At 41.9% G+C, this 21,678-nt stretch overlaps 3 protein-coding genes across 5 annotated transcripts; 2 read left to right on the top strand and 1 right to left on the bottom strand.

Moving 5' to 3' along the window:
• Positions 1-278: 278 nt before the first annotated feature.
• On the bottom strand, positions 279-13,287 carry hrob (homologous recombination factor with OB-fold). Its single transcript, XM_026324080.1, has 10 exons — positions 13,105-13,287; positions 12,855-12,905; positions 11,748-12,719; positions 11,394-11,477; positions 10,334-10,468; positions 5,193-5,301; positions 3,234-3,319; positions 2,983-3,105; positions 2,635-2,848; positions 279-1,439 (listed from the first exon to the last, which is right to left on the bottom strand). Exons 1-10 carry the CDS (start codon positions 13,114-13,116, stop codon positions 1,384-1,386), a joined length of 1,842 nt encoding a protein of 613 aa, XP_026179865.1. The 5' UTR covers positions 13,117-13,287; the 3' UTR covers positions 279-1,383.
• A 523-nt stretch (positions 13,288-13,810) lies between these two features.
• On the top strand, positions 13,811-16,651 carry asb16 (ankyrin repeat and SOCS box containing 16). Of its 3 annotated transcripts, none has more exons than XM_026324129.1 (7): positions 13,811-14,032; positions 14,208-14,571; positions 14,660-14,927; positions 15,351-15,759; positions 15,894-15,977; positions 16,214-16,324; positions 16,419-16,604. In XM_026324129.1, exons 2-7 carry the CDS (start codon positions 14,235-14,237, stop codon positions 16,602-16,604), a joined length of 1,395 nt encoding a protein of 464 aa, XP_026179914.1. In that variant the 5' UTR covers positions 13,811-14,032; positions 14,208-14,234. The 3 variants fall into 3 exon arrangements, with proteins under 3 accessions (XP_026179914.1, XP_026179915.1, XP_026179916.1); XM_026324130.2 differs by having other exon boundaries at positions 13,812-14,032; positions 14,218-14,571; positions 16,419-16,651; XM_026324131.2 differs by having other exon boundaries at positions 13,812-14,032; positions 14,285-14,571.
• A 923-nt stretch (positions 16,652-17,574) lies between these two features.
• tmub2 (transmembrane and ubiquitin-like domain containing 2) lies at positions 17,575-20,836 on the top strand. The gene is made up of 3 exons (XM_026324902.1): positions 17,575-17,693; positions 18,773-19,374; positions 19,629-20,836. The coding sequence occupies exons 2-3, from the start codon at positions 18,788-18,790 to the stop codon at positions 20,020-20,022; spliced, it is 981 nt and encodes a 326-aa protein (XP_026180687.1). The 5' UTR covers positions 17,575-17,693; positions 18,773-18,787; the 3' UTR covers positions 20,023-20,836.
• Positions 20,837-21,678: the final 842 nt, after the last annotated feature.

Genomic DNA, 21,678 nt, shown 5'->3' with positions numbered 1-21,678 from the left:
AAGGTTTATCTTACCACATTTGCAATTTGTCTTGTGAATTACTGAATATTTCTACCTCAGGGTCTTCGTGGCATATTTTTGGTGAGTTTGGCTGAGAAGTTTGGTAAACTAAGTGTGAAATTCCTCAGTGGATATAACCTTAAAAATGAGGATGTTCACATCACTACTTAGGTCACTAGGGCTTAGGTGCCCCTGCTATTCGCCATCACATTTAAAAGGTTACTTCACTGTAAATTACAATAATCTAAATTTTCTTATTTACCTTAGCAAGACCTTGCTATAAAGAATCTTAGTTTTATTTGTCCAGATTTTGAGATTACCATCCCCATACAAAGGAAGTCAAATGAATTTCTGCTGCTTAATAAAATGCACTCAACAGCAAAGTTAGAAGTCAACACATTACCTTCTTAGTTATTGACTCGTTTTCAGATTTAGTGTGCAGAACAAATCAAAAGCACCTGAAAATGTGTCACTGTACAAATACATACAGATAAATGAACCCAGTTTTATGATCCACATGCTCTCTCTTCTAAACATAAGCCAGGAAATATGAGCAGTTAGCTCATACACAAATTGACAAAAAAGCTGGAGATTCAGAACCGTACAATGTGTGTGAGGCAGGGATAGCTGGCTCTGGATCTGGGAGTGAGATCCTGTTGGAAAAGCCTCCATAGAGCCTATTAGTCAAGAGCGTGACTCCACCTTGATGCAGACAAGGCTGGGTAAACACTTTTTGGTCAAGCAAACCACATGGGACTCTAAGACTGGCTCACAAACCACTGATGCAGCTCTCAATGCACGGTAAACAGCCCGGGTTGCAGATTATCCACTCCTCTCTGAAGCTCGAATGAAAAACTGACAGCAAAATGCAGCAGACAAAGAAGCCTCACCTCGCTTTCAGCTTGCATAATTAGCAAATCAATTGTGTATAGATTAGTCTTCCATTTCAAGGTCACTGAAGCAAGAGCAACAATGCATAAGAATGAAAGAAAAGTGAGGGGATTGCACCCTTAATAGACATGCACACTCTCAGCCTAATTACAGTCTTTATGAGAATATAAGACATGAAGATAAACCAAAGAAGGGCTGATTTCTGAAGGCCTTCAAGTGATTAATAAGCATATGCTGGGTTCCAATGACTGCTTCTTATAACACATCAATCATCAGCAACATACAGCATTGACAGAGTAACAGCAAATAAACTCAGGACTATTCTCTGAGGTATTTGAGAACTGGATATTGAACGCAGGTTGACATTCTAGGAAAAAATCTTTGCATGTACAGATTTTGTGCTACAGTAGTCAGAGTGATGATTTTAAAGAAGTGATGTCAGGAATACAAATAGCTCAAGTCCGTGGAGACAGTCTGTTTGTTGAAGTCACATCAAAAGCTGTAGGTGTCCTCGGGTAACTCTCCCAGGAGTTCATCCAGGTCGTCATCTGCACAACACAAACGTAACACAGATGAAAATGTGTGATTTACACCAAATTCATTTTTCAGCTGGCATGGTAGTATAAGAAATCATTACATGCCTGGGGTTAGTGTTACACATAAGAGTAGTTAGTTACTTTTTTCATAGAGATATTTAATGCAAACAGCATTTAGCCTTTTTGGGGCTTTTGGGACTTTTTTTTTTTTTTTTTTTTAAATGAACAGATAGAAAACGAGGGGAGAGAGAGAGAGAGAGAGAGAGAGAGAGAGAGAGAGTGAGAGAGAGAGAGAGAGGTCCCTCCCCCATGGCTGCAGTTCAATGTTGTTTTATGTATTTAACAAGACATTGTGTAGTGTATTTTCCTGAACAATGCTCAGTTACTTATACAAATAAGAAGTATTTGTATAATTTCAATGTAAATTGTTATAAAGAAACAATAAAATTACAAGAGCTGTCCAGATCGCCTAACCAGACTGCAGCAACAGTTCAGTGTTTTGTTAATAGTGTTCAAACAATTAGTCACTTGTTCTGAGAATCAATCAGCTCTAATTTAGATGCTCAATTAATTATTCAGGTCTGAAGCTGGAATTAATCATGTCCCTTCATCACTGAAGGCTGGTCAACAGCAACATGATTGGAAAATAGTTAATCAACTGTTTGAGTCATTTTTTTTATGCCAAACATTGTACATGTACACTGTACATGTCCTTACCAGATTTTCCAGAAATCTTAATGCTGAGACATTTACCTGAGGTCTAGTCTTGTCCTGTCCACTGTGGCTCAAAATACTGAACCTATTTTTATGTTTTATATTAGATGAATACTTGTGAGTTGGCTGCAGAGCTGACTACACATGCTTAATTTGATACTTTGCATCATACTTCATCATGCGCATCTCATTTTTTTCATACTCTACAGGCTGAATAATAAAAGAATCTGTTTAATCAAAATAAAAATATGTGGTGGTTGAGGCTTTGGTGCAGAACAATGCAATCAGAAGCCTCTTTGTTTTGCCACACTCAGATTGGGTTCTGGTCCAGAGTCAAATGTTAATATCTCAAAATGTTAGCAGACAGTGTTGCTGTTTTTATTCAGGAAAACGAGACTGAGTCTGGCACTCAGTAAACCCTGGATGTGACTTGAATTAATCTTTTTTTTCTCCTTTATCACACATGCTATTATGAAAATACTAGGCCTCCGACCTGCATCCCAGTCTAGGTCCTGTGGTACTTGGTTCCCAGCTGGCTCTTGAGGGCTCTTGACTCCAGTGTCAGCTGTGGATTCAGGGTCGCCTGAATTGGTGCATTTTTCTGATTCTTGTCCCTCATCATCCTCATCCTCAAAAACCAGCTGCATTTGAGACACCGGCTCCCGAAGGACAGTGGCAGGCCAAACAGGTACTGGCAGCATTGGCTCCTGGAAAGAAAAAAAAGAAACATTTTGACGGAATAGCTGACAGATTGACAGAGCGTTTCAGGGTGACAGATTTAATATTTGTTTGGATGCAGCTGAATTATTTTTGTTTTTCAGCTGACAGTAGTGGCTCTCACCAGGACCAGTGGAGGAAGCTGAGCGGAGGACAGACTGACTCCATCAGGGGAGTAGATCCTCAGCAGGTTGTTGGGTGTCACATTCAGGTAGTGGTTATGATGTGAGGGGGAAAACACGCCGACCTGTCCATGGAGCAGGCAGAAACAGAGAATTAAATTTGTAACCACTTTTTATTTAAGTCGAGCTAAAACACTGCAGCTTGCTTTGCTGGTGAAAATAGGTGTTTGGTAGAGGTTTTTGGGAGTCTTACTTGTTTAAGAAGCAGTACAGCTCCAACCTTCAGCTCCTCCACTCTGTCCTCCAGGAGACGCCGGTGCACAGTTCCCTGAATTTCTCCTTCAATGAAAAACATTTAACAATTGAAGTAAATGTAATGTAACATAAAATAGGTCTGAAATACCACTGGAACCTGCAGTTCCCCTTCAGCTTTTTGTTTTGCTTTACAGGGCACAACGTTAATATTATGGCTCACAGTCTCCATTCTGAGCATCATTTTCATTCACAGGAGGCAGCATTGTCCACAACAGCTCCTACAAACCCAGTTTACACTACATACCCAGCACCAAGCAGCTTGTAAAGTAGCTGGTGAACATAGTAGAGAATCTAGCAGCTAAAGAGCCAGATATTTCCCTTAGGAGTAACTAGAGACCAAAACAGAACTAAAACAAATCAGACAACAAGCACAGACACAACCTTAAATAAATTATGTAATTATGTGTCTGTTGTATCAGTAAATAAGAAGCTTTTTGCTAACAGAATCAAAGTATGACAAAAACTCTGTGTTAAAGTTGACTGGTAACTGATAAATGACAAAAAAAAAATCTCCACAATTCATCTTCAACTAACCAACATGAGTAAAAAGATCACATTTAGCCACATTGACTACTTTAACATGTATTACTAATGCTTAGAGTCCATTTCCAGCGTCCAGCACCACAAATGACCTCAGACTCCTCTTTAGGCAGTCTCAGCTGTTTTTATTATATTCTTATTGTATCTATTGCTATTGCTGCTGAAACCTTTGGAATTTCCCCACTGTGGGACTAATAAAGGTTTATCTTATCTAAAATTATCTTACTATCAGCCACCCAATGCTCCAATGCTTGAGGTCGTGTGCACAAGCCTTCGCACATGCCACAATTGGTGCTTTTCTATTTATCTAAGTCCATGAAACAAAACAGCACATTAACATTTCAAAAAAGGCTCACTTTTAATGTCTATTTGCCATGGGGGTTGTATTTAGTTGCACTCCAGCTTATGATTATGTTTATTATTGATTAAACTCTCTATGTTTTCCAGTTTAATTGTTTAATCTATAAAATGTCAGAAAATGTCAATCACCAGGGGTTAATTCATTCAACTTACTATTATATGGAATAGAGAAAAACATAATCAACACCTCTCATTGGAGAAGCTACACCCAAAGTGTTTGGCATTTTTGCTCCACAACTGACTTAAATGATTATTCAAATATCTAACTGGTTGTTTATGTAAATCAACTAACCTGCTAATCAACAGAACTAGTACATATTCACCACAGGCTGACAGCAGCTTCTCAGAGAAAGTGCTGGAGAAAAAAAACTGCAAACCTTCCAGCAGGTGGGAGGCACATTACAGACAGAACGGTCCCTCGTGGTGTCAGAAGCACTTAATACCCACCCACTGCTGATGCCAATCTACTGCAATTGAATCTCTAACGTACTAGTGTGGAGTACAACAGCCACTGCTGAGTTCTGATAATCAGTAAACCTCTTGTTGCAGCTCTCTGGAGACCATGGCAACAGGCTCAAGGAGCCAAAGAGTCAGAGAAAAGTGAGGAAAACAAGGTGGTTTCCTGCTGTGGGGGAGGGCAGGACACATGTGAACTGGACTGGATGTGTAGTGTATGCACATGTACCATACTGGTGTGTGTGTGCGTAAATCAAGCACGTTACAGTGGTTGAACTCTGCTTTTGTATCCCTTGGAACTCAATCAGTTGAGTTCTCAGTGAGAAAATGCCAAATACAAAGCAAACTTCTCCCAGCTGACCCACCAGCACCCCCACTCTCCAGGTCAACATCATCTAACATTTTGTTTTTCATTTTCTCTACCACAGCTTACACTTTGCTTGGAGCCTTCATCATTTTACTTCTTTCTTGTGCACACTGCATTGCAAACGGTTATGTCAACAATGACCATGTGTTGTATTGGTGCGAGTGTGTCCAGTACCTGTCGGGTCTTTAAAAACAGCCTTGGCGTCAGCGTGTGTGTGAATGATGCTCTTGAGCAGCACAGCCATGTTTGGCACTTTGTTTTTAGCCAGCTGTTTCAGTGCAGCCTGCAGAGAACAGGGAAAGTAAAAAACACCTTAGCTTCCCTTTGTTAACATGGTGAATCAGATAACCCAAGATTACTCAGGAATGCAGGCAAACACCTGAATTATTTAGAAAAACTCCTGTAAGCTTGCACTGATTTACACCGACGCTATTAGCGTTATTTCCCTTTTTTCTAATCTAACAGTTGGTAAACAAACAATTGTTAGTTGCAGCCCGAAACATCTTACTCAAGCTTAGATCACTGCAGCTTCCTATTTATACTGTTAAAAAAAAAAAAAGAAAAAAGACGAGGAGAGAAACTTTTGGGTGATTCTGAAGCTACAAAGCTCATTTGACTCCAGTGAAGTTTCACAGTTAAAGACATATTGTAGTCTAATAAGATACATTCATTGAGAAATATGCAACAGTACTTGAAAGCTAAAAAAAAAAAAGTTAAATCATTTATTGAACATCTTCATGCAGTCACATCACATTACGAATCCACAGTCACACTGGACCTCATGTGTAATAATGAAGCACATTAATATTTAGTGGCACCAAATATATTTTATATCCAGGCTTTTTGGACAACAGGTTTATTAATTATTGGAATGTCACGTATTGCTATGTAACATCATCGTTCAATAAGGCACATCTGAACAGAAGTATTAGGGAATTCATAATAACACCGCAGGCTTCTAGGGCTTTAATTGCACACACGAGACAAAAACTGTTAAATAAATGAGGTGTTGTAGTGCTTCAGCCCCAGTCTTTAAGAGCTGTTGTAAGTTTTACAAGCCACAAGACACCCGGGCACTTGCTTTGTTTGACGCCCCAGACCCTCAGGTCTTTTTTTAACTCTATAAATGAAAAAAAAAATCCCCAAAGCTCCATATGACTTAGAACATGAGTGAAATAGCAGATTTTCTGCTCAGTAATTAAATGCACACACTCAGGACACTGAAAGCTTGTGACAATTATTTCTCCACTAACAACAAAGCTGCGTAATTGGATTTCCACATTTTTGTAGCCTTGTTTGTTCAAATAATGCATTTGAAAAATGATTTAAAACAATTTGAAAATGATTTCCTATGAAGACACCTGGTAATAGTACCAGACAATGCTGGGTACAATAGGAGGTGACACTATTTTCAAGGATGACATGCTGCACAGCTCACATGATGTCCAATAGTCTTAGTGATAGAAAATGTTACCATTCTCTGACCTAACGCACCTTAAAAGCATTGCTGCACAATGCAGAGAAATGTATAAGAAAACAGCAACTTTTCTTATGTGTATTATGTGTAGCCTGCTTGGCACAAACATTTATCACTAGTTTCTCCAATGTAATTAAGTCAATGACTAACACAGTTGTGTAAGAGAGCACACTTATAAGGGTGCGCTTTTTTAAATGTGTTCTCAGTTAAATCTCCTGTGTCACCAGCACCTGCTCTGCCTGCCTGCTATTGTTCTGTTCCTCACTCATCTTTGAGCATGTGCTTTATAGTTTCACCTATCATGTCTGCAGCACTGAAAGACTCCAACTGAAGAGCTCCCTGCTGGGAATCTCCCCATACACCATGCTGTCTCACATCCTCCTCTGCATCATAAGCTACACTAAATACGAGCACATAAATAACCTTGTGTCAACTACTGCCGTCCTGTACCAACCGTTGCTACTATCCTCTTCACTGCAAGCAGGCCTGACTATTTTTCCTACAAGCTGTTCTGGTGTAATGACATGCAGCACCTGTGGGAGTCATCCTCTGCTTCCACCTGAATCCCTAATAGAGGGAGCACAGCTATACTCTCTCTTTACTAGCTTTTTCCACAAAACCTCTAATTACTGAGTGCCCAATGGCACAGTAACTTCCTCTTGTCCATGCTAAGGTTGAAGGCTCAATCCAAGTTTTCATTCTTCAACCTACGACTATTCATCTATCCACAGGCCTCCAGATTCAAATGTGAGAATGAGAATTCAAAAGTGTGAGATTTTGCTTTGTGGTAACACCCCCACCTCCCTCTCAGCTTGTCTGGCCCTGGTTTCTTGCAGCACACTGATTCTGTCATCACTAATAGCTTGGGCTCTGCAAGTGATCATGCATAGACCTTTAGGCTACAGGCATAACATTCGCGTTCCTGTCAGCTTTGACAACCAATCCCAGGACCTGTTCTGTTTGAAAAGCATCACCCCTGCCGTGCCAAAATCATGTTCCGAGCTGGCATTTGTTTTTGTTTTTGGCACGCTTTTGGCTTGTTCCTGCAGGTCTCGAGTTATGACCATGCTGCAGATGGTCTGCCAGCATGCAACTGTTGACCCTGGCAAAACCAGCTAGAAGACTCTCTGCTGCCTGTACAATCAAAGCATCACACACTGTATTGGCATTCCTGACTAAACACAGAAAAACAGGGTTGTGTGATGTCTCTATAGCTTCAAACAGCCTCACCTCCCCTGCCAATGGGGCCCTCCATTCTGCCTGTTCTAAGCTCATCAAACATTACTGGCCCTGTATGCTGTCAGAAACTCAGTTGAACGTCTGTGTGTTTGCTCTGTCACTCATTAAATTCTTGATCTGGGAGAATATGTTTTCTCTCACAGAAATCAACATTCACCTCTCATCCACTGCTCCTGACTGTGTGCACTGGGGAGAGTCTGATGCTTGTTCTCTTAAACCTTGTTTCATCTTTCAAACATCACAGCAGGGCCATAATTTTACCCATAGTTGTGCAGTGGAGATGACATTACAAAATTCTGCACATACTGCAGTACTACTCGAACAGCTTGAAAAATCATTTAGTTTCAGAAGGTGTTACTTGGCAGCCTTTATATATGGCACACCAATGTGGCCTTTTCTACTTTTGTGGCATTGTTAGTACTTACTCAGCAACAGCATCTGAATTCTTTTCATGCTCAAAGGTGGAGATGTGCATCTGATTCAGTACAAGCCTGTCTAATTTGTCCTGCTGTTCAGTATAATCTCCCCTCTATAAAGGTCAACCTCTTTATTCAATACCTCCACCTGCTTCACCACAAATCAGGCACCCTGTGACCAACTCGGCCTGCCTTCTCGCGGTACAAAGGCCATCTCTCCAATTTGAGTAATTCACCGAGATTTTCAATTCTGCTTTCTGTATGGAGTTCTGCCTTCCTCATGTTCTGTCTTCTGAGCTTCTCAGTGTGTCGCTAAGCTTTACCTACCTAACTTACTCTGGCGTCAACCTTTTGTGTGCATTTGATGATTTCTACCCCGATCTCTTCCAAGATGAAAGAGATGCCCCTGATGCAACGAACGAGAGCTCGCTGACTGATTTGACGAGTATTAAGACAATGTGAATCACTGTGGCCTTCACAGTCGCCTGATCTCAACCCAACATTTTTCGGAGGGTTATATCCACATCCTTTCAAGCTCCATGTACTGCTAAAAGTGTCTGTTCTCATTTTACTGCAGTTCATTTTGTCTTTTCTTCTTTGGTGCCAAAAAAGAAATAGATCTAAAAAAAAATATCAGGACAGCAGTGAGTGGGTTGGGGAAGGCAATGGCATCTGACTGGACCAACATAATAAAAAAAAACAGAAAGAAAAAGAAGAATGAATACACAAACAGTCTCCCAGCAGCAGCAGGAAGCTGTGTGTGTACTTCTTATTTCATAGCTGGCAATACCTTTTCTTTTTCTAAATGAATTATACCATCAACAATGATTTAGCCCAGTACTGTGGCATTTTCAGTTCATCGCAATATGAATCGTCTTCAAGCACTGTATGGCTGCAAAGCAAGGCAGCAATTTTGCAAAATTCATACAAAGTCCATTATCATTCCAGTTTATATGAACTAGAACCAGCACAGAGCTGAACTTTTAAAGCAAGACTTTATAGCAGCTCCCTGCAGATTCGCTTCTCCCAGCAGTCTCAGATTTGTAGTTCCAGGAGCAGGCACATGCCAATTTTTAAAATGGCCCAAATGAAGAATAAAATGTAAAACCACATGGTTATACATAAGACTTTTGTGAATATATACTTATACAAATCTTATTGTTCACAGTGGATTTGAGGAGCAGCCATTTCAGTAAAATATTCAGAGCTGATTTTCTGCAGTGTGCATGATTTGCCAACAAGTATGCCCCATTTGACACACACTGTATTTACACCGTGGGTAGAAGGTTTGACCTCACTAGACGTATTGGCTGCTGGGACAATCCCCTCTCTTTAGACTACATATGATGTAACATATTACTGTTGTATCAAAAGAAGAAGGGAGGGCTGTGTCTTAATTTGTTTATTCATGCAAACACGGATTTTCTGGAAGTTGGGATTCATGTTATCGGCTTAAACTGAATGAGCTCGGCCGGCATCCTGCCAGTGACTCTGTGTGTGTGTGTGTGTGTGTGTGTGTGCGCGCGTGTGCGCGTGCGTGCGTGTGTGCGTGTGTGCGTGTATGCGGAGCCTGTGACAAGCAGCCAGGAAGACAACCAACACGTGTAACGACTCACAACTGCCACTCACAAACACTGGTAAGTTATTACACAGACGGAGCACAACAACAACAGAGTCTCCATTACAGTGACTGATGAGTGATCGTACTGTTTATAATTACAAACACCTCCAGTACAGAGCCGTCATTTGTCCTGATTATGCCAATAGACCTCCAGCACTCAGATCCAGACTATAACAATGGAGGATAAATAATAAAAAAAAGTGTGTGACCTAAATATCAGTGCACATTATCAGATCCTAAATACATAATTTGTTTGAGCTACTCAGTGTGGTTGATCGTGTAACTGAAACACCCCCACATCTGTAGCCTGTGTGATTTTGACTTTAAGTCTACCTAGGGTCTTTTGTGCACACATATTTAACTAATAAAGTTTGTGCAGCATGGCTCACTGTAACTATGTGGAAGGTTTGCAAACCATAAATAATAATAATATTACCCAGACAGAGTTTCCCAGCAAATGTTAAGGGCTTGAAAAGCAAGTATCATGTAACAGCCACAAAATGCGCAGACATGTAACCTGTGTTTGAAACAAGAACACACGCGTAAATAGTAATTTCATCACCTTTCGAAGAACCATGACCACACTGTAGGAATGCAGAAAGCAGGACGGGTTCCTCTCATCCAGTCCCATCTCTGTTTTCATCGCTGCCCAGGCACCTCCACTGAATTCCTCATCCTCAGTCTGCGAGCTGGAACCCTTTGAGTCAAAACAAACAGTTTATGCTTTTTTAATTTGCTGATATGACTGTGATCTTCTGCTCCTGAAGGTTTAGCGACCTCACACTTCTCTTTGTGCACATCTGGCATTTTTACACTATTTCTGTCCTTGCTTTTGCTCTGCCTCTTGTTGCAGAGCTCAAATAGTCACTGTCATTCTGCTGCAGTTGGATGGTGTAAAAACTCATTTCACACTGCGGGTTGGACCACTTCAGTGCCAGGGTTTTCAAAACAAGCCATAAAGAAAAAAGAAAAATCATCCTGTGATTTTTGAAAAATCAAAACCTTATTTCAGAAATATCATAGCACGTGGTCATTACTAAATAATAAAACTTTTGAGGATTTTTGTTAAAAGCCACTGTTGGCAAGCCCAAAAAAAGACGTGTTAGACACAATTTAAGTCCTGTCAGCTGCAGACAGCAAAATTATTAGTTATTGCTCCTCTGTTCTGCACACAGAAAACAAGAAAATGCGACTGTGCCATTTGTATGGCTATTTATTGTTTTTTTCTGACAACATGATGGGAACATAATTTTTTGTGACACATCCATCCAGTTTCAGTTGTGTGAATGTGTGCTATTGACCCCAAGTTGGGAACACATTTTTGAGGAAATCATACAGCACAGCAGATCACAAATTAAACAGTCAGTCTGCATTTTGGTGCATTTCCATTACAGCTAGCTCAACAGTGTCATTTTGCAGCAGCTGTTTCTATTCATGAGCTCTCGGGCTAAATTTGAATATTACATATTTTCCACAATTTGCTGACAATTTATTTATGTTTATGTTTATGGGTAATTGGTAATAATGCATCCTCCTAATATAATACATCTGATCCATGTAAAGCTAAAACAAGCCTACATGTGTTTTGTGTAAATTTCTGTCTCTGTTAGTACTTTCATTACCTGGCTTGGCAGTCGGGCCATAGCACCATGAGCAGGAGTCTGAGGAACAGAAACCACTATTTTGTCCAGGCTCTGTCCCTGAGGCTGAGAGTTAAAGAATTACATTATTATATGGCACTGTGGTGAACAAACACAACCCAAAACCATATGTTACATTACAGATTAGGTTAAAAAAAAAAAATCAGGTATGTAAATTCTGACCATTACAACTATTCCTAGGAATGATCTGCCTGAATTGATGCTATCACATCAAAAGACACAACATCACAACACTAGCATCAGGCAGATACAGACAGAGGTGAGAAATTTTAATTGCATGGCAGATGGAGATCACCAGCACTGGACGAGGCTAACCTGCTGTGGCAGGAGACCAGCAGGGCCGGGGAAGCGTCGGGTCCTGGGTAGGTGAGACTCAGAGCGAGGCCTCTTCTTAGGAAGCTTATTGGAGGCAGATACCAACTGGACCAGGCGATTGGTGAGAACTGGAGTGTGAAGGAGATGAGGGCTCATGGTGGAGGACAAAGCAGGTGCTGGGGAGACTGTCTCAAACAGGCCATGAGCCTGGCGGGAGGGTCCTGGAGTTTCCCATGATCTCTGAGGATGCTTTGTGAGTGTCCTGGAAATGGGGCTGGGTGCAGGAGAAGTTGCAGTGAGGCCAGAGAAAACAGCAGGACTCTGTGGAGGCGCTGGTGGGAAAGAAGGATGGGAAACTGAAGCAGAAAGGCATGGATTTAGGTTTGTAGTGGATGAGCCAAGCTGCTGTCGCGCAGTGCTGAGCTCCCTCAGGGTTCTATCAGGTCGTGTCTCATTCCCTCCACAGGTCGGCGGTCGCAACGTTTTGGCTGAAGATGCAGGCTCTGCTGTGGGCACAGGTGAAGCCAGAGCAGGAGGTTGAACCGGCTGCCCCATCTGGCCATCACACTCATCCAGTTCTGCCAGGTCAACATCCCAATCATCAAAATCATCCTGAACCACACAGGATTTCAGCGACCCCTGTGGGTTAACATGACTCTGTTGTGATGCCAAACTAGGCTGAGAGTTATTCTGTGCAGTAGGATGGAAAGACGGGAGCTCAGCAGAGGAGGAGGAGGATGACAGCTGCCTCAAACCGAGAGCAACAGTATGTCCAGCAGCAGTGCGTGTGCCGCTCCTTGATGCTGTCCCATTAGACAGGGCAGATGATCTCTCTCCAGTTTGCTGGAGGCAATTTTTCTCCGGTTCTCTGTGAGCAACAGAGGACGCACGCAGCGTGCAGGATGGCACAGCAGCTGCCACATCGCCTGGTCCAGACGCTGTGGGGCCAGTCCAGTCTGTCCCGAGCACGTCCTGAGAAAAACACACATAAACAGAGAAGAGAGGGGGGAACAGAAGGGGGATGATTATATTACAGACTGTGAGCAGACAGCAGAGACAATTATGTAACAGTTGAAATCAGGTGTGCTGGAGTCTGCTGGGAATCACCTCATCATCAAAGTCTTCGCCAGTGCTGAAAAGGCCACTTATTCTGCAGGCCTGTTAGAGAGGGAACAACACACTGATGACACGTCCTCACAGTGTGTGCAACAATAAACACCCTGATGTCATTTAGCCGCAGAAAATGGTCAAATAATCAATAAAACGTTTCACAGACTAGTGGGATATCAAAGTGCAGCGAGTGCCTTGTTAGCAGGTGTTAGCATAGTTAGCTCATACACTTCAGTTTGCAACTTACCATCGCAGTCATGGGATATCGCGATGAAAGCCGGGATTGACATTTACGCCAATCTTAACAAGACATCAAATCTCGGTTTGTAAAGACATACGAGTACAATTTCTGTTTTTTCTTTTTTTTGATAGTGTTTAATCTGGATGAACAAGCGAGACAAATGTTTAAAGTTTGTATGGGCTCTGTTGCTGCTTGGTACCGCGCCGCAACGTTCAAACAGGACGTGATGACGTCTGAACTACAGAGAGTGTTAAAACAGAGCGAGAGCAGTCACTCCTGAGTTACACGCAATGACTGTACCCCCTGTCAGTGGTTACACGATAGACTGTGGGCTTAATTTAAAACTGATGGAAAAGGTTCAAATTGGAATTATTCATAACCTTCACCTTCAGGTTTTTAGACCGAGCATTTCCTAAAAATATACTTAATCCTCTTCTCCCTCACACTAACAATAGCCTACCTTGCTGTATGTACAGATTTTTGTATTAAGTCAATGTTCCTACACTTACTGTATCACGCACGCATATAAAAAGCTGCAAACCAAGTAGGCCAATTGCAATATATATATTATATCCCAGAATCATCCTGTGCCATTAAAACTGGCTAAAGACACGTATTATCTTGACATTTCTTTGTTCTTTGGTTTCCATGACTGGCTGTAGGCAAATAAGCCATGATAAACGCTGGAACAACACTGCCACTTGGTGTTCACACTGGATAAGACCAGTATCAGTTTGCATTCTGATCTATTAATATCTAGTGCTGCAGTTGTATTTGAGCAACAATCCTGTGACTGTGACCATAAAGAAAGGACATTTAATGTGGAGGTCAGCTTGTTATACTTTAATTTAAAAGGGAGACTGATTTAAGACAATGAAAGTTTTTACTTGACTTCTGCTGGGACCCCTATGACCCACTGCAGTTCCAGTGAAGGGTGAGTAGAAACTGTAAGCTAGTATTTTTATAAACTGTACCGCCCAGTGTGTCTGAAGAAAGATCTTGTTGCATTTGGGAAGTTAATGTATGGACTTTTAGCTGAGATACAACTGAAACTCTTTAACCTGTGTTTTTTATTAAAAGCTGTCAAATTAATTTAAGATTATTCTAAGTTTCTCTTAGATTGACATTAAGGTGCCATGTCAAAGGACACATTTCCATTTACTTCTACCTCACTGCGCTCTCTGAGATTGGAGCAGGAGTATCAGGAGTGGGAGGATGCCCGAAGAGCGCTGGCTCATCGAAGAGCCATGATCAGGTCCCCACTGTCCCGGGCCCCAAGGCTTCCTCCCAGACACCCACGGCTCCAGGAGGTCCGGGCCCCACCACCCCAGGTCCGATGCAGAGACACGGCCGTACACAACACCTTCATGTGTGGGGACATGAAAGGGGTGTATGCGGTGTTGAAGGACCCTGCGATGGTTAACGCCCTGATGGAGACTGTGCATGAGGACATGGTGTGGGCACCAGAGATGGGTATGACTTTTCCCACTTCTTTCTTATCTTCTTCCATAAAAGGAAATATTGCCTGACCTTTTCTGACATCTGTCTTTTCCTTTGTCAGGGATGTGGACTCTGAGCTCCAAGGTAAAACAAACCTCAGCCCTGCGTCTAGCTGCCAGCCGAGGACACACAGGCTGTGTGGAGGAGCTGCTGTTTCGTGGAGCTGAGGTGAACGCTGACCCTGGAGGCAGCACCGCCCTGCATGATGCCTGCATAGGCGGCCATGCTGTCTGTGTCCAGCTGCTGCTTTCTCATGGAGCAGATCCGGAAATTTTAGCTGCAGACGGCAGCGCTCCTCTTCACCTCTGCACTTCTGCCCAGTCATTCCAGTGAGTGGTAATGCAACCGACAACTAACCATTTCCCTAACAATATTCTGTTGTCCATTAGGCTAGATCTCACTGCAGAATTAACTAAAATAGCGTTTCATCTTAATCCTTTCTCACAGTGCAAAGATGGTCATATTTAAAATATTATTTTGCTTGCCAAGAATGTAAGAGCATTAAAAAATTGCTGAAGTGAGAATTTTCCCGAACTGAAGGATGTCACTTACTTCAAGAAATGACTAAAGCAGCTGAAACAGCAGTTGTACCATTTTAAAAACTAACTGCAATATAGAGAAAGGTCTGTGTAAATGTGATGTTTCTGCTATATATATATAGATATAGATAGATATATATATATATCTATATATATAGATATAGATATATATTTATGCATGGTGTTATCAGAAATGTGTGCACTTTGATCCAGGTGTGCTGAGCTGCTGTTAGATGGGGGTGCAGAAGTCAACGTGAGGATGAGGGAGTCGAGGCTCACACCTCTGCACGTGGCTGCACGGCGAGGCCTAGAGGAGCACGTAGCGCTCTTCCTGAGTCACGGCGCAGATGTTTTAGCCACAAATCGCGAGGGAGAGACCCCTTTAAACACTGCATGCTCCGGGGCAGACAGGCCATCTGAGGCCGGCCGCTATTTACGTGTGATTCAGAAGCTGCTAGATGCACGAGCTGACCCCAGAACAGCAGGCAGGAAGCAGCACACCCCGCTGCACAATGCCTGTGCAAACTGCAGCCCCAGGATCGTAGACATCCTCTTGCAGCATGGAGCAAAGGCTGACGCTGCCAATTGTGCAGAATACACACCAATGGACTGTGTGTTACAGGTAGGAGATACAGTGTGGGTGGATTTAAAAAAAAAGGGTGAAATAGAAAAGAAATAGTGGCATTGGGAATTAAATGGGGAGATACCTTTTTAGCTGAGGCAGTGGTATGAACAGTTTTCTGCTTGTTCCTTTAGGTGGTTGAAGATTACCCAGACCAGCAACCTGAAGCAATAGTACGGTCACTTTTGAACCATGGAGCCAGGCCTGTTTCCCCAAAGGTTTGGTAACAAAGCCAGACTGAGCCAGTGTAGTAACTGGAACATATAACATTAAGTTTTAGCAAAAGTATGTCTGCCAGATGTGTCTTAGAAAGAAGGTCATGTTAACTCCGACAGTCTTTTCTTTTGCAAAACAATGTTATTCTATAGTGTGTTTTGAAATAAACTTATTTTAGATAAAACTACCAGGTAATATGAATTAAACATGTTTTAATTTTTTCCATTCCTCTCTACAGAGTTTGAAGCAATGCATCTTCTCTTCTGCCACCCTGGAGGTGATACTGAATTCATACACATCTGTTCCTTCCTGTGAATGGTTGGACTCTCTGTCTGCTGAGATATATGAGGTGCGCTCTCTGCAATATTAAATATTCCCTCTCACTTGTTCTTCACCATGCTGCCTCACACTCTAGTGTCTCTGCTTCTCCCTGCCTTCCTCAGAAACACCGGCCTTTCTTCGACCTGGTGCGTCAGTGGAGAGGCCAGCCGCGCTCTCTGCAGCACCTCTGTCGATGCGCCTTACGTCTGCACTTAGGAGCCCAGTGTTATGCAGCAGTCAGTAAACTGGACATTCCCAGCTCTGTGAAGGATTATCTTCTGTTGTGTAATGACGGGACACTCAAATGACCTGATGAAATATACAGTACTTGATCATTAAACATTGTCTGAGAAAAGCATTGCCCATTTGTGTTATTTTATCTAACTAACACTTGTTTTTGACAATGTTAAGGTATTTTAATGATACTCTCCTGTTTAGGCAATGCATAATTGAAAGACATTACAGCACAACATTTTTGTGTGAAGTTACTGGAAGAAAATACCAATAAATGTAACTTTACCATGTGATGGATTATTTATTCGCAATTTCCTTTACTAATACACAGTGGGTGAGTACTACTGAAGCCACCACAGGTACATCACAGTGGTTGTAGCGCAAACTCGGCCAAATAACACATTCACTTCTTAAACACTTTAGGATCAAACCGTGTTACCTGCACATTGGGTTGGACAGGCCTTACAGTAGAAATCCCACATCTTTAATAATGACCTAAGATTAGGGGGCTAACAATCTCACCCAGAAACTCTATAATGACAGTCCAGTTTGATTTTATGTTTGAAAGATAAACATAGTAAAGTGGTTACATAAATAAAGAATCATAACTCAGTCATTCTTACAGCTGTTATAAAGTTGCAGCTACCATTCATTCTAATAAATAACGCATCCCCCCTTTACTCTACAAAAAGGTCTTTTCTAAGGACACTTCAAATCAAACTAAGGCAGGACTCCAAACCTGTTCTTATAAGGACATGCTTTATTTGATTGACTTTGACTGGAGTGAATTTGACACCAAAAACAATAGGGAGCACCAAATAACTCTAGACCTTAGACCTTGAGAACTTCATATAACAGTAAGTCTACGACAATGATCATACTAAACGTTCATAAACCACAGACTGAATATTTATCACCCTAAACGCATCTTCCTAAATAGATCATGTAGTTTTTAAACAGTACTTTTCAGTGTAAAGTGTTTGTTTATGCTTCAGCCGTGCGCGCTCCCGCGAGGAGCATGCCCTTCTCGGGAGCAAGTACTCGCCATGACACCGGTGATGACGTCACCTCTCTCTCTCTGTTTGTTATGTGCTTTTTAAGGAGCAGCTGCTAACTAGGATTCAGCCGCGTCTCCAAACATGCTCTGATTTCACAGCCGGCAGGTAATTTCAAATGACGTGTGTACAGCGAATAATGCTCGAAGTTGACACTGGTCCCTGCGCTCAGCTCGGGAAAAACAAACCGAGCGTGGCAACAGCCGAAGGTCGTTTTCCAGCTAGCACGCTAGGCTAAGTTAGCTACAAGCAAACGCAGCTAGCTGGCTCCTCAGCAGAAAAAAAAAACAAAAAACAAAACAAGACACAGCAGATGTGAAGTTGTCGGCACCGCACACCGACCTCCTCCGTATAAAAGGCTGCATGTCGGGTGTACTGGTCATGACAGCTGAGGGATGGACATAGCTCCAGAGCTAATTTCCAATACTGTGATCCTGATAGTAACTTTGTCCTGGTGGGCAGATACAACTTTATAACAGCTGTAACAATGATTGAGTTATGATTCTTTATTTATGTAACCACTTTACTATGTTTATCTTTCAAACCTAAAATCAAACTGGACCCAGACTCTTACATCCTCTTTAGTTTTCCACTGTCATTATAGAGTTTCTGGGTGAGATGTCCTCTCCTTTCTGCAGTATGCACATGTAATCTTGTTTTGATGTCTGTTTTTTATATCACAATGTAGTAAACATCCTGGAAAATCAATTGAGAAACAATTTTGATATAAAACTGCCTGTTTTCAAATCTACTTTGTGCACAAAACTATGTAAATCCAGGAAACAGTCCTGTTGCTCATGGTTAACAACAGTGTCTACAGTCCATCATAAGTGGAAATAAAGGGACAAGCACTATTTTATAAATGTGATTCTCTGACAATTTTAGATTGTTACAGTACGCACTCACTGGGCACTTTATTAGGTACAGCTGTTGTTTAGCCTTCCTGAATGATACAGGTGAGATTAACTCAGTACAGTTCAACACTGCAAGCATGACCGTACAGTTAAAAACGTCAGCTCTCTGAAACAGTTTGAACAAAAACTGAATGTGATCACCTTCTTAAAGGAAATGTGTTAAATGAAAACTATATTAGACTTGACCTTGACGTATTTAATAAACTGGCAACTACTTATATCATCACCCTAACCCAAAGGACTTTATGTGAGTCATGTTTTTGTCTTCTCCAGGTGTGGGGGACAGAAATGGCAGTGTGTGCACTGACCGTGTTGGATGGCATGGAGGATGAGGTGACAGCAGCAGGTGGTGTGTTGCTCCTGGTCCTCGCCCTCATCTTGGCTTGGCTCTCCACTCATGTGGCCGAACGTGGAGACCACATACTGGGCACCATCCTCACTGTGGGTGCTCACGCCTCTCTGATCGGACTGGGAGGCCACGACAGCTACAGCGGAGGGTCTCCCAGCGTGGACACCCCTGAACAGCAGACTCCTCCACCCTCACAGGATAACAAGCCAGACGACGCAGAGCTGGGGAACGAGAGAGGTGAGGGTGAGGGAGCTGAGGGGGTTAGAGCAGATCTGCTGCTGGACATACAGAGCAAACCACCACAGCCTGGAAGAATACATACATCTGAAGAGGAGGATGATGAAATTGATGATGATGAAGAGCTGGAGGAAGAAGAAAAACAAGTTATAGAACATATCCCAGTTTTGACCAGCACCATCTGTCCTACCACTACTACAACTGCCATTTCTGTCCGTCTGAAGTTTTTAAATGAGACAGAGGAGGTAGCTGTTGTTGAACCGCTGGATACAGTGGGCGTCCTGAAAAGGTTAGAATAACCCCATACATCCATTTACATACTTAAGACAATGACTGTTGAAAGAGCAATTTGACATTTCCTTGACTTCCATTCACACCACTCTTCCGTCTTAAAGTTATTTGAGGGATTATTCCTTGACCAAGTGCAGTGGCAGTTCAGTGCTGATCTTTGCTTATATCTCATAGCAAGTAAAGACAATAAGCATTTCCCAAAATGACTCATTTTTAAGTGTCTTTTAACAATTCTTCTTCTGTCTTCTGTAGTAAATACTTCTCAGGTCGGGAGCACCAAATAAAACTGATTTACCAAGGCCAACTGCTTCAGGATCCCAAGAAGACTCTGTTATCCCTGAACATCACACACAACAGCGTGATCCACTGCCACATCTCCCAGTCCCTACACGAGACCAGTTCAGAGGAAGGGGATCAGTCTGGGGCCGGAGCAGGTATCGGGTCTGGGGTCTCTGGAGGATTCAGGGCTGCAGGTGTGGCCATTAGCACCAGCAGCCTGGTGGTGCCTGTGTTCGTGGTGATACTGGCTGTGGTGTGGTACTTCCGGATCAACTACAGGCAGTTCTTCACCGCCCCCGCGACCATCTCCCTTGTGGGAGTCACTGTGTTTTTCAGCTTTCTGATATTTGGGATGCACAGTCGCTGAAAAAGCAGAGAGAGAGCTCATGCTTATAGTTGGCAAATAATAGTAACTACAGTAGTAGGTGAGTGACTGAAGAGATGACTGAAAACAGACCTGGAAGCAGATGCCACAGCTGATTAGATTCCTGCTGTGTGCGTTTGTGTGCGCTTAGATGAGCCTGTTTGTGCACGTACCAAGACGAAAAAAATGATGAGTGATTGCATAGTATATGTGAGGATAGAAAACAGTCCACAGTGACCGAAGTTCTGCTTAACCTGAACCATAATTTAGCTTCACTTTAAACATGACTTAGTGGGTCACACCATGCATTAACCCTCTGGTTTTCTCAAGCTTTTTTTTTTTTTGCATTCCTGTGCATCAGGCCAATGTGTCTGTGTTTAAAAAAACTATATTTTACTAATAGATGTAAGAATTTAAAATATTTTGGAACCACTCACTGCTGTGCTGTTTGTGCCAGTTAACTCTGTACCGTTACTTCATGTTATTTGAATGATTGAAGATCTCAAATGTGTAATCAAATATAAACTGTACAACTGTCTCACCGCTAGGCTGAAAATTTCAGATAATTTTGTTGCTGAAAAATATTACTATATAGAAATGGGCTAATTTAAAAGAAATGAATGAAAATATACTCTTTTGGTCAAGATATTGTAAATATATTGTGTATTTCCTGTAAATACAGTGATAGAATGGATCAGATGTACCTGCATCTGGCACTTAAAGATTTGAAGGGAGACTTTTAAACCTCCTAAATATGCTAGACTGCTCTGGCTTCAGTGATGTCTCAAATTAAAGCATTTCAAATCATTGTCTCTTAGTGGTCTGAAGGACTGAATCTTTGGGTTGGGTTTGTGTTTATTTGAATCAAACATCAGTATGCAGGGCAGTGAAGAAAAATAACTCGTGTATCGCAATATGTTCAGATACAGCAGTTATTCGCACACGCACTGACACGGGCTTGTGCAGGAAAACATGAACTATAAACGTTGCATTCTTTGCACTTGCACTCGCACGGATACACACAGCCACGAGAGAACATCAGCAGTGTCGCTTCCTTCACATAAAGTGGCCGCAGAATCAAATCACACCTAGTGAAGTATCTCAACAGTTAACGTCTTTACCTTTAGTGCACATCACAAGATTTTACTGGAAAGGATTAAAAAGGGCAAAGCCAGTGAACAGAAACAGAAGTGATCAAAAGATACTGGAAAGAAGATAGGCAGATTGTCTTTCTCATGATATTTAAATAAACAATACGGCTGACTCAAGGGACTGTAAAATATGATTTGGATGGGGGGAGGGGGGGAACCTAGCAATACACAACTTGGTGACCTATGGTGCACACAAAGACTATTGTTTGTTGTCATAACTTTGTGTTTCTTCTGCCTTTTACTTTAAATTTCTTAAGACTAGAATAAAATAAAATAATCTGGGGTGGGAATGTTTTCTTCCCCAAACTTCAGACAAACCACCTACAGAAAAGTACAAAACAAACCAAAAAACAAAACACCCCCACTCCCTTTCTGACCCCTCTGTTCCAAATAATTTTGTACAGTCCTTAAGTTTTACAATTTTACTATACACCTGTGTCAACAACAACACTAAAGTCTTTAGATTTGTAAAGCCAAATTACAAGAAAAATATAAAAAGCTGCTCTAA

Source organism: Mastacembelus armatus, chromosome 8 (genome assembly GCF_900324485.2).
Source record: "Mastacembelus armatus chromosome 8, fMasArm1.2, whole genome shotgun sequence".
Classification (NCBI taxonomy): Eukaryota; Metazoa; Chordata; class Actinopteri; order Synbranchiformes; family Mastacembelidae; genus Mastacembelus; species Mastacembelus armatus.
This window is presented reverse-complemented; position numbering and strand designations above follow the sequence as displayed.